The 12,964-nt window shown below is 46.1% G+C and overlaps 1 protein-coding gene across 1 annotated transcript in view; it reads left to right on the forward strand.

Moving 5' to 3' along the window:
- DAAM2 (dishevelled associated activator of morphogenesis 2) overlaps positions 1–12,964 on the forward strand; it is an 85,054-nt gene that overhangs the window by 37,410 nt on the left and 34,680 nt on the right. Inside the window, 5 exon segments of the mRNA XM_017870164.1 lie at positions 4,103–4,192; positions 7,623–7,697; positions 8,179–8,273; positions 10,709–11,042; positions 12,023–12,133. Of these exon segments, the coding sequence (XP_017725653.1) occupies positions 4,103–4,192; positions 7,623–7,697; positions 8,179–8,273; positions 10,709–11,042; positions 12,023–12,133 (705 nt within the window).

Here is a 12,964-nt window from a genome sequence, read left to right on the forward strand (position 1 = left end):
TGAGACATCTCAAAGAACATCAGAACATTTGACGCCTTTCTCTCTTCTGCTCCTTGGAGTTTCCCTGGGATCTTTTAATGTCCGAGACACAAAGAAGAGACATAGTGGGATTCTGTGGGCAGACACTGGGCACCTCGGAACAGGGGATGATTGGCTAGGAACATGGAGGTGGAAATGTCTGTCATGCGTGGGGTCCCAGTTCAGGCCTGGGATGATTATAGGCTGTACCTAACAAGGGGCAGGTGGAAGCTCTGCCATTCACACCAGGACCAGCCTGTGCTGACTATGCAGTGCCTGCCCAGGCCAGCCTTCAGACTGCCCTTGTGAGAAGCCCCTGTGTGTGCAGCTTTATACCATGGCCACAAATAGACTAGGAAAGAAGTATGATTTCTTCTCTCTTTGGAGGTCTGGTGGTGAGACAAAGTCTGCACACCATGGGAGGTCCCAGGCCTGGTAAAGAGCCATAAGTACAAGTTCATCTACCATTAGCTCTTGGTCACTCATTCTGTGGTGGGCCATTAGTAAGCCAGTAAAGAAAGAATGCCATGTGGTTGGAATGTAGTTTTATACTTGTATTTGCTAATAAATATACCTGGTTAAACCAATCCAGCTCTTTCAATGACAGGGTCCCTGTAAGATGAGATTATGCAGGTTATATGAAAAAGTTGTCCAGCTTCCTTGTCACATCAGGTTTAGGAAAACTCACTGTTTCTTGATTTTAGCTTTCCTCTAGATGGGGCAAGTGGTGGGGACAAAGTGTTTGCTAGTGTAGAATACTATCTGGAGCCTGATCCGTGTTAGTCAGGGATGTTTTCTTGAGTAGAGTGAGTTTTGAAAGAAGGATGTGATGGGCAGTGTTCCTTTCTTTGGCTCTTTTATTCAACAGATACTTACTGGGCATCTTCAGGACAGGGACCCTTGCATGGCACTTTAGCAAAAACAAGGGTGAGTCAGACAAGTCTTGCCTGCAGGAAGAATAGCATCAGGTATCTCTCAAACAAGTGAACAGTATTTCTTGGAGAGACTGCTGGGTGCTGGGCTGTGGGGGGGTCCTAGGGATGTAGTGATGAGCCACCAGAGACCTCCCCTGCCTCCAAGAATGTGAAAGCCTAGTAGGGAAGACTGATCTTGAGGAGCAGAGACAAGTGTGATGAGTGCTAGGACAGGGAGCATTTGGGGGGTGGGGGCATGGGAGTGCCTAGCAGAAAGGTGTATTCTAGACTGGGAGAAGTCACAGTGGCCCCTGTGAGCAGTGACATTTTCACCGAGATGATAAGTGAATGAGGTTCAGGACAATGACTGCAGAAGAAACGGTATATGTGAGTGTCAAGTCAGAAGCTGGGTCCTTTTGGGGTACACAATGAAGACCAGAAGAACTAAAGTTTTTGGATTAAACCCTAAGGGCAGTGGAAAGCCATGAAAGATTTTAAGCAGGGATTTGAGGTGATCTGATCGCTTTTCTAAAAGACCATGCAAGGTGCTCTGCTAAAGAAGGGTTCTGGGTTGACCATTTGGAGGCTTTTGCCTCCTAATCCTACAGGTTAGAGAGAAACATGCCTTAGACTAAAGTATTAGCGGTGAGGACGGAGAGAAGTGGACAGATTCAAGAGCTATTTAGGAGGAAAGATAATAGGACTCTGTAGGATCAAAGAGTGAGTAGGAATCAAAGAACACCCCGGTTTCTGACATGAAGTGTTGGATGGATGTTGGGACCCTGGACAGGATAGGATATACTGGAGGAGATTCAAGTTTAGGGAGCTGGGATGATTCAATTCACACATTCTTTCTGTACCTCAGTTTCCTTTATCTGTAAAATGAGTTACAAGTTATAAATAAATGAATAAACATTACACACTTAGAACAGTGCCTGGGACGTAGTAACTCTACGTAAGTACATCAGAGCGGAGACGTACTGGAGACAATTGGGCCCCAGGGTCTGGAGTTCAGGAAACTGTTGGACTAGGGGTACGAGTTTGAGAGAGTCTGAGATAATAGCTGAGTCCTGGGGAACAGGTGAGGGAGGACGGTGCCCTGAAGGACTTCATTTAAAGGTAGGATAGAAGAGGGGAAGTCATCAAGGAAGCGCACGCAGAACATAGGGTGAAACAGGAGAGACTGCTCAGGAGGGTAGTTGCTAAAGAAACCAGGGAAGTGAGGTTTAATAAGGAGCGAGCAGTCAGCAGTCATATGCTGCCTGGGCTGAGCAAAACTACCATTGATTTAGAGATAGAGAGCACTGGCTGGAAAAGACAAGTACATCAATAAACTGAATACAAGCTCATGTGGAACTGCTCTGTAGTTCAGGAAGGGAGAGATTCTTCTTACCTGGGAAGGTCTACTGAAGGCTTGCGGGAGGAGGCTGACACTGTGCCCTAGGAATTAGACCAGGTCCTTAGTGTGAGTGGGTACGGAGGCCTGTCCAGGCAGGACTCACTGTGTAAGCAAAGGCACAGAGGTTGAAGAGGTGCAGAGTTTGTGTTGGGAAATGTAAGGTGCATATAACTCTCCTTTTTCTTTTATTTCTGATTTTGATCGTGGACAAGAAACCTCAAACAGCGTTCTGGGAATTTTGACAAAGAACTTCCTGGGATACCTAGAGAGCAGTTCTAGGGAAGAACTTTTGTATGGGATTAAATCTGCAGGAGTCTTGAGTTCCAGAGGCAGGTGAACTAATGGGTATTATTTCGAATAACCCTCGTCTGTGCTATCTGAATGGCAGTCCTTGGCCAGATGGGGCTACTGGCTCATCTGAATTGAGATGAACTGTAACTGTAAAATGCACACCATATTTTGAAGACTTAGTGTGAAAAAAGGAATGTAAAATATCTCATTATTAATTTTCTACATGATTATATGTTTAAATGATTATATTTTAGATTTACTGGTTTCAATAAAATGTACTATTGACTTCATCTATTTCTTTTAAATGTTTTAACGTGCCTAGAAAAATTTGAAAATATATGTGGCCCATGTTATATTTCTATTAGGCAGTTCTGATTTAGGTGAGAGAAGAAAGTCTTAATATTCTCCCTTGAATAAAAGTATAGGGAAAAGGTTACAGATCTCAAAATGTAAGACTATTATACTTCCTTAGATACTGTTTTCACTGTTTATTGTATTTGAAAATATAAAAGTTAGTACTATTATGCTTTGTTATGCTTAATTTATGCTTAATGCAAGTTTCGCTTTTGATTTTAAAAAAAGCACGCAATGTTCTCCATGGCTCAATAACTAGTCCTTTGATTAGCCCTTGATTAGCATTAGGCGTTGCTCATGCGTGATAGGACAAGCAGCTTCAAAACATTTTCAGGGGCTGCCTAGCACAACAAAACCTTTAAATTCACCCCAAAATACCTAGGAATTACCCCAAATATGACCTCATAAAGTTCCAGTTTGCTCCTTGGAAAGTTTGGACTAGCCCGATGGAGCCCGGCGCTTTCTCTTGGTGGTCCTGCAGTGGGAGGGGCTGCCTCCAGCAGGCACTGCCTCCCTCAGAAGCAGATCAATGCCTCCCTGGGCATGGCTCGCCCATCCTACTCTGATCAGCCCCTTGTCCTCACCAGCTCTCTCCAGCCCGTGCTAGGGCCCATGCTGAGTCTGGGGGAGCCAGATAATGTCTAGGGGAGAGATTCGAAGGGCAGGTAGACCTGAAGGATGGGGCGAGAATCGGAGAGAGGCAGAACTAGATCTGTGACAACTCCCTTCTTTGTTAGGCTTTGTATGATGGTGTCCACAAGCTTAAGAATGACGAGGGATGGAAGACAAGAAACCGCGGGGCAAGAGGATCAGGAGCTAGCAAAGCAATGCAGGAGATGCGCAGGGAACAGGGTGACCTGAAGCAGGAGGGTGGGTTGCAGAGACAAGGTTGGGGGTGGACAGGAAGTAAAGGGAGTACAATGGAAGACACATAGGGCTGGTTGAGGCAAGGGGATGGGGCTGTATTCCTCACAGAAAAAGAAATGTCCTATCATATCTTTGATGCTCTTCGGGAGGAAGATAGTAGGCTGAGGAACTGATTTGGGGGAATTCTAATTTCCTGAAGGGCTGACTATTCTAATCTTAACCATCCCTAGTGTCAGACATATTTTTCTTGTCTTTGCAGGATGAATTGGATCTCACTGACAAAAACCGGGAGGCTATGTTTGCACTGCCCCCTGAGAAGAAATGGCAGATCTACTGCAGCAAGAAGAAGGTGCCCTCTCTCATCCTTCCGGCCACATCTCAGGGTCCATGGCATGGGGTGGCTGTTGCTGCCTTGCCTGCTCATCCATTCACCTGATGTTTATTATGTGCCAGCACTGTTCTAGGTGTTGGAGGAACAACAGTGAATAAAATAGAAAAAGGAAATTCTGCTCTTCTGGAGCTTACACCCACAGAAATAGGATTCTCTTTTTCAAACACCCTTTAAGCAGGACCTGCTGCATTCCAGGACTGGGGCTGGCTGGGAGAGAGACAAAGAAGCAGAGTCTGGACTCTCTCGTGCCTGCTCCCAGGCATGGGAGGTGGGCAGCCTGGACCATACCTGGAGCATCTTTGCTATAAGAAATCAGTTTGGGGGACAGGGGTGTCCTCTTTTGGATCTTTAGCCTCCACCCTGTCCCAGGCTAGGGCTCATACATCAGTCCTTGTCCTCCTCAGCATATCCTCCTTCTCCTCTCGCTCATTCAAAGATGCTGTTAGCCTCCTGCTATGGCCCTCCCTAGAAAGGGGTACGCTGGGCTCCAGTCCAGCTTAATTGGACTTGATGTCCTCCCTTCTGCTTCCCCAGTGGCTGTGCATTCTTCTCTCTGCTGTCTCCATCTCTGTGTTTCTTCAGCTTGCCTCTGTCTCTATGTCTCTCTCTTTCCCCCTTTCTATTTTAGTCTTTCTGTTTCTTTTACTCCTGAATTTTCTTTTCATGGCCTACTTTACTCCTCTCCCCTCCACCCTCCCAGTTTTCAGACTTGAGTCCCAAGTCTAAAACTTGTTCTTCTGCCCTCCTACATTGCGTTGGTGTTTGGGGACCAGAGCCTGGCTATTCCCATGCCTGAGGCTCAGGCTCCCTCCCTCCTGGGAGGAGACAGGAAGGTCTGGGCAGAGTCTGAGCCATGTCTTCTCCTTGCTGCTGTGCCCCCTCATAGCTCTTCTCTTACTCTTTCTGCTAAAGACATTTATCCCATCCCCAGGGCTCCACACTGAGCCAGACCTTATAACATTGGAGGATTCAAATATACACCATTTCAGAGTTGCAGGAACCTGGAAAACAACCCAGTGTTGATGCAGTCTCATTCTTTATTTTACAGATGAGGCCAAGAAGGCCTAGAGAGGCAAGACTCACCCATAGCCCACCCAGTCAGTTATGGCAAGTGACTGCCCATTGCTAGAACCCGGGACTGCTGGGGAGGATAGTGCTAGAGGCTGAGGACCTGTGACAAGAGGCATGGGCTGCACACACTATAAGCCATTGTCTAGTATACTCAATGCACGCTTTATTAAGCACCTGCAGAATATAACATTCTGTGTTTATGCATCTCATTGTGAGAAAAGCAGGTCTTTAAAAAGCTCAAATCATGGAAAGAAGGAAGGAAAGAAATTTCAGGAGTAATTGATCATATCTCATGATTCTCTATTTTCCAAATTGATTTACTATGGAGTTCCCTTAAGTTGGTCTCTTCTACAACTAAAAAAAAAAAAAAAAAAAAAAGGGCCAGGCATAGTGGCTCATGCCTGTAACCCCAGCACTTTGGGAGGCTGAGGTGGGTGGATCATCTGAGGTCAGGAGTTCAAGGCCAGCCTGACCAACATAGAGAAACCCCATCTCTACTATAAAACAAAACAAAAAAACAAAACAAAAAAAAACAAAAAACAGAACTAGCCAGGCATGGTGGCACATGCCTGTAATCCCAGCTACTTAGGAGGCAGAGGCAGGAGAATCACTTGAACCCAGCAGGAAGTGATTGTGGTAAGCTGAGATCATGCCACTGCACTCCAGCCTGGGCAACAAGAGTGAAACTCCATCTCAAAAAAAAAAAAAAAAAAAAGATTTATTAAAATACAAGGGCATCTCTCACTGCCTTCCAAACCAAACTGTAATTTCCCCACACACACTTTCACACCCTTCTACCTTCCCACATTGCACTTCCTCTGTCTATAACAACCTCCCCACCTGTCTTAGCTGTAATACTCTTTAATAACCTAGTGTTCTTAGACCACTCATGCCCCCCCGCCCACAGCCTTCTGTGTTGGATGGATCACCCTCCAAGGTCTGCTATGGGCAGCTCTACCATAGAACATTGACCACCCTTTCTCTGGTACTGGACTATTACATGGAAGGCAGAGACCATGACTCTTTAGTCCATACTCTGTACTTTCAGAGCTCAGTATGGTGATTGGCATCTAGTAGGTCCCCATTCAGTGCACATGGCATGGGTAAATGATGAGCCAGCAAGTGCAGGAAAGGATGTGTTTGCCGATGCAATTGTTTTTGGTGCTGATTCCCCTCCCCAAGGCAGAAGACAGAATGTCTGGCCTTCAGTCATGGAGAATTTAATATGTATAACCCTGGTTAAATTTAACATTTAACCATGTGAAGTCATAAAGACCCAAACAAAGCAGCTTTCTTACTGGTCTAAAATTTGTATTTTGTGAAACGAAATAGAAAACATCGAGTGGATGGAGCTGAGAGCTGCAGGGCCCGCTGGCAGCTGGCAGAGAGGTGGTTTGTCAAGGAGGGTCTGGAGGAGGTTAAGTTTTCATGCCCATTTGGAAGCAGGAGAGTGGAGAAAGCAGATGGCGAGGAGCCTCCAAAGTGACCTGGGGCACAGGAACAGGAATGAGCAGGACGAGTGGGAGGCCCAGAAGCAGATCCATTTGGCTGGAGAAGGCTGGATTTTCAGTCAACATTAATATTTCTTTAACTCCCATCATTCTTGCCCTTACTTGGGGAAGAGTCGAGCCTGTCTTTTGAGGGCTGAGCACTGGGCCAGACGTCCTCGGATCTGGGCTCTGCCTTCCCGCTGCACATCCCCCTCATTCGGGAGTTTGCCAGGAATTAAATCACAGGCCTAAGGGGGTCTCCTGAGTCTTTTCAAAACCCAACCCCTTGGAAATTTCTCTATTTTTCTAAAGTTACTATTTAGTGAGTGCCTATTATGTGCCAAGTGTTTTCTATTAGTGTTCTAGAACTACCTGAAAGACTAAGCTTTTAAATTTCCCAGCTGTCACAGACCAATACTTTTGTAAAATATGAGAATGAGATTATCAGAAAAGTAAAAGATGTATAAAATAAACACATATTTGAATTAGATTTAACAGCCAGGAAATTATATTTCATTAAATACAAGCTGAGCAAACAGAACAAGAGAAAAGAATTTTTAAAAAATGGTGCACGTTGCTCACTGAAAGTACATCCACCTGCATGGTTTCTGCCCGTGTCATTGGCTGACCATGAGAGTCAATGTTCATCATCTGTGTTTCACCAAGGGAGAAATGGAAGCCTGGGAGAGTATGTAATTTCCTCCAGCCCACCCCACATGGGCAGAGCTGTGAAATGAATCCCTCTGCTGACATTGTATGAAGCTCAGGATCTCAGGCCACGGGCCTGCCTTGCCTGTTGGTCCATGCTGTCCTTTTTCTGGTTTCAGGAGCAGGAGGACCCCAACAAGCTGGCGACCAGCTGGCCTGACTATTACATTGACCGCATCAACTCCATGGCTGCGGTGAGTGGCCGCCCCTCTCCTGCCCTGCCCCACCTAAAAGGCTAAGGCAGAGAGTGATCCCCCCAGCCCCACCCCGACACACCAAACTGCCTTTTCCTGCTCCTCTGCGCCCCACTGCCCACTCACTGGAGTTCAGCTTTCCAGTTATTCATGAAATTTTAAGGTAATCCACCCCTCCTCTGTGCAATCTCAGAGTCCCCCAACCATTTAAGCATTTTAAAATCCATTTGGGCATCACACAAACTTGGAAAATAAACCGGGCCAGTAGTTCTCCCCATTTCACAAATGAGGAAAGTGAAGTCCCAGCCCAGAACCTAGGTCTTCCCAGGGGCCAACATTCGGTCTCAGTAAACCATTCCCTGAGGCCTCACCCTTTCTGAGGCAAGCATGGTCCCTGGGTCACACCTGGGCTGGAGTGCAGGGGGTTGGGAGACAGGCAGCCCAGCGTGACTTCTGCCCCCTTCTACCTGCTGGCCCTCAGATGCAGAGTCTGTACGCGTTTGATGAGGAGGAGACGGAGATGAGGAACCAAGTTGTGGAAGACCTGAAGACAGCCCTCCGGACACAGCCTATGAGGTAACTCAGTTTCCCCCTTTTGCTTCCTGCTGAGTCCCTTCACAGTTGGTCTCCTTGCCTTCCCGAAGCCCTGTGCAGTGCTCTGCTCCCATGCCGCTCCTCCTGGCCAACTCCGCCTCACCTGACTTCACTTCCCAGCCCCTACTCCTCTCCTGGGAGGCTGCCAGGGCTTGGGAGGAGGGGAGAGAAGCCTGGGAAAGTAGGATAAACCTCAGGTCCTGAGGAGCTCTCTAAAGAGGAATCGAGGGCAAGTGCTTTCTAAAATTTATTGATTTATTTTTGGTAAGGGGATAGAATAGGAAGGTGACCAAATGGACAAGGTACATAAGAAAGAGCCATCTGAGGATGGGGGGGCAGGGTGAGTGCCCCATCCAGGAAAGGAGGAACGCGCAGGTAGAGAAGTACTCCAACCACTAGGGGGGGGGTGTGGTGTCTCTGGATGGGATTTGCCATCTAGAATGGGAAAAGCGGTAGAAGTCCTGGAGCCATAGGAGGACCCCTTTCCCTTCCCAGGCCACAATGTGTGGGGCCCAAAGTGGGTCTCCTTGTGTTTGGGTCTGCCCCGTGGTGTGCTGGAACTGGCTCTTACCAGCTGGCAAACGCCGACTGTCAAATTTTCAGCAATTTTGTAAGCTGGTTGTTAAACGTAGCTATGATTAAAATTTCAATTATATAAGTTTAAGATTCAATAAGTTATATCAAAACAAAGGTAATAACTACTTGAAACTCTTCACTCCCAAATTACCTAATTATTTTTCTACATTTTACTATAATGTATACTTTTGAGTTTACATGCATTGTATGTGCATGGAAACACTATGAAATATGCATCTCTTCCCAACTCTGCATTCAATGACATCAGTCTGTAGCTTGAAATTGGCTATGCTGGGAGCATTTACACCATGGAAATGAGCAAACAATCAGGAGCTGCCCTCCACTCTTCCCCTGGTAAAGAGCTAGCCATCCATTGCATGGGGGTGTCTATGTTGTCTGAGCTGAGCGCTCTCCCCAGGAGACTAGAAACAGCCTCAAGAATGGGAGCATCCTAATTGTCTTGTCATTCTGGTAGTGGTGGGATTCTGGAATGGGAAGGGGAGAGAGGAAAGGATGAGGTAGTCAGGAAATACAGGGGTTGAAGGGAAGTTGTCAGGTTTGTTTCCTACCCCAATTTATTGTAATTTCCCTTAATAATATTCTGATAACAAAAGTCACACATTGTCATTGTGGAAAGTTTATGGAATGCAGAAAAGCATGTAACAGAAAAAAGTGAAAAATACCTGTTGTTAACAACTTAGTCTGAGAGCACACTCTTTTATTTTCTAGGCGTATTTGTACAATAACATAAACACAAATACACTTGGGATAAGTAATGTTATTTATAAGAGTTTTCTTAGATCATTAATTATTTTACTAAATCAAGGGTACCTGTGTGTGTGAGCATGCCATGGACATCCGGCGCCCAGGTGAAACCTATGGACTGCTTCTCAGAAATGTTTTAAACAATAGATACAAAGATAGGATGAACAAATAATGAAAATACAGATACAAATAATAAAAGTGAGATAGCAATGAATTGTGCTTCTTTATACCTTAAATAGCAAGAGCCAGCTGCGAGTCTGATAACCATCATAATTTTGAAGTACTGAGGAGTGCAAATGGTATTTTGAGATACCTGGTACAACTGTAATTTGGTATGAAAATAGCTGTGATTTCTTGGGGTGACAGAGTCACAGATTATGCTAATACTACTGTCATTTATTGCCGATATTCATCATTGAGGAAAATGTTAAATTTTAATTAGAAGTTACCAAAAATAAAAATGTAATTTTCTTTTCCCACCCAAGTCCTTGGATCTGTGAATGCTAGCCATAGATTCTTCAGCAGAACAGACTCCAAATTAAGAACCCCTGAGCTAAATGGGTTTTAATGGTTTTTAATGCTTTTTTTTTTTTTTTTTTTTTTTTTTTTGCTAACATTCAAGATAGATACCCTTATTTTCTTTTAGGATCCCTTGAAATGTAGCTTCCCTAGGTTTAACCCCATGACTCGATGACTCTGATGGCCTTCCTATCTGGAAGTCCTCTTTGTTATCTGACTGTAATTCTCTTAATCTCCATCCTCACTGGAGAGGAGTGTTCAGGTTTAACAGCTCTGATAATTATCATGATCATCCCCTTCACATTCATACCATTTTAGCTATGCAACTGACAATGATATGCAAAAGCACAGTATTTAAAATGCAAATAAGACACAAGTCTTTTGTGAAGATGATAGGATTTCAGTGCTTTAGATAAACTACAAATAAGCCAAGTAGCTACTGTAGGTGGGAAAAGGTGCATGGTGGTACACAGGTAAGGGGGTAACTATTTGCAAAGTGTATGCAGAATCATATGCAAATACAATACATTTTATTTGTTAATGGCTCTGATTTGTAGGTTTGTGACCCGCTTCATTGAGCTGGAGGGCTTGACCTGTCTGCTAAATTTTCTCCGGAGCATGGACCACGCCACCTGTGAGAGCCGCATCCACACCTCGCTCATCGGCTGCATCAAAGCATTGATGAACAACTCCCAGGGGCGGGCACATGTGCTGGCACAGCCTGAGGCCATTAGTACCATAGCCCAGAGCCTGCGCACAGAGAACAGCAAGACCAAGGTGGCTGTGCTGGAGATCTTGGGTGCTGTGTGCCTCGTGCCTGGTGGCCACAAGAAGGTGCTGCAGGCCATGCTGCACTATCAGGTGTACGCAGCGGAGCGAACCCGCTTCCAGGTAAGGGGCCTGGCTAGAGGCGGGATGCCAGCTGGGTGGGACGGAGGATGTCATATGTGAGTGAGAGCCTGAAGATTCTTTGCAGCAGAAACTGGGGGAAAAGGAAGGTAATGTCTGCATGCCTGCTCCTGGAAGGTAACAGGCGAAGAGTACTGGGACCTCGAAGGCTTGTATAAAAACACATGCAGGGCCTTAAGAGTTACGAGTTTGGCTGGGAAATGGACTTGTCCTCCTTACTAGTCAGTGGGTTCCTGGAAGCTGGAATATTGGCCTGCATTATTTTCGGGGCTCTGCATCTCCAACCTCAACACCTGGCTCATGATAGGGGCTCAGTCAAGAATTGTTGAATTGAGTGCAATTGCTGAGATCGAGATTTTAGGTGCTATGCTTGAGCCAATGCCTAATGTGGGACACTGGGACCATCCCTGGGGGGCTTCAGCCATGCTATTCTCTTTTCTTTCCCTGACCTGCCTGGAAAAGTGTCGATGAGATGAATAGTAAATATGAAGTGTCTTAGCACAGTGCCTGGCACAGAGTAAGTCCATAGAGATGTGAACTGATGTTACAAACCCTATGGTTTATTGCCCAAAACTGGGTCCTGACCCTTTGCAGAAGATGCAAAAGGGATAAAAGCAGTGTCCATACCATAAAGGAGCCAGGCAGGGAATACATATGAGCTGTAAACAGCTGGAGCACGATGATAAAGCAGCACTGAAGCACTCCTCAACCATGTAGACCAAGCCCCAAAGGTTGAGTGGAGAGGAAGTGAGGCAGCACTACCACTGAGGTGAGGAGAGGCAAGGGAATTTTCTAGGCAGAGGTGAGGTTTGGGGCAGCCCAGAGCAAATTGGACAGACCTGATGAGATGGAGGGAGCAGATGGGGTATTCTAGGTAGTGGAGGTGACAGGAGTAAAGGTGCAAAAAGGCCACACTTGTAGGGGACTCAGCCTCTCCTGCTGTGTCCTGCGTTTCCACCTAGACCCTGCTGAACGAGTTAGACCGAAGTCTGGGCCGGTACCGGGATGAAGTGAATCTGAAAACAGCCATCATGTCCTTCATCAATGCTGTCCTCAATGCTGGAGCTGGAGAGGTGGGTGCCTTCTCCTTGCCCTTGCTGTTCCCTGACTTTCTGGACCTGGGGTAGTGTGTGAGTGTGTTGCTTCCCCAATCATTGTTTTTGATATTAAACCCGGGAGGGCTCCTGGGGAGTTGCCTGCATAGGTAGCATCATGCATTGTGAATAGACCCAGAGCTGAGCTGGCTGATGCTGGCTCAGGGTGGTGGGGAATCCTTGGTGGGAGGAGGGCGAGTTTGGGACCTTGTTTGTAGAGAGCTGTTTCTGGACTGTTTTCTGGTTGGCTGGTCATGTTCTTCTAGTGCCTTCTGTTAGGTATGCCTTCTGGTTTCCCTTACTTTTGGGGTCAGAATGGGATTCTTGAAGTATAAAAATAGCAACAGGCCGGTAGTGGTGGCTCATGCCTGTAATCCCAGCACTTTGAGAGGCCTAGGCAGGTGGATCGCCTGAGGTCAGGAGTTTGAGTCCAGTCTGGTCAACAGGGTGAAACTCCGTCTCCACTAAAAAAATACAAAAATTAGATAAGTGTGGTGGCAGTCACCTGTAATCCCAGCTACTTGGGAGGCTGAGTCAGGAGAATCACTTGAATCTGGGAGGCGGAGGTTGCAGTGAGCCGAGATTGTGTGATTGCACTCTAGCCTAGAGGACAAGAGCAAAACTCTGTCTCAAAGGGAAAAAAAAAAAAAAAAAGCAACAGTAGAAGAACTTGAACAGCAAGTGAACGTTCCAAATTCTAAGGCAATCAGATGCCCTGGTCAAGGTTAACTTGAAGGACAGAAGGGACAAAGGGAGCAATTTAATGATCTTTCCTTTCCCTTTTTTTCTGCTGGGAAAACACTTTTTTTT

This window comes from Rhinopithecus bieti, unplaced genomic scaffold (genome assembly GCF_001698545.2).
Source record: "Rhinopithecus bieti isolate Rb0 unplaced genomic scaffold, ASM169854v2 scaffold_4553, whole genome shotgun sequence".
Taxonomy (NCBI): Eukaryota; Metazoa; Chordata; class Mammalia; order Primates; family Cercopithecidae; genus Rhinopithecus; species Rhinopithecus bieti.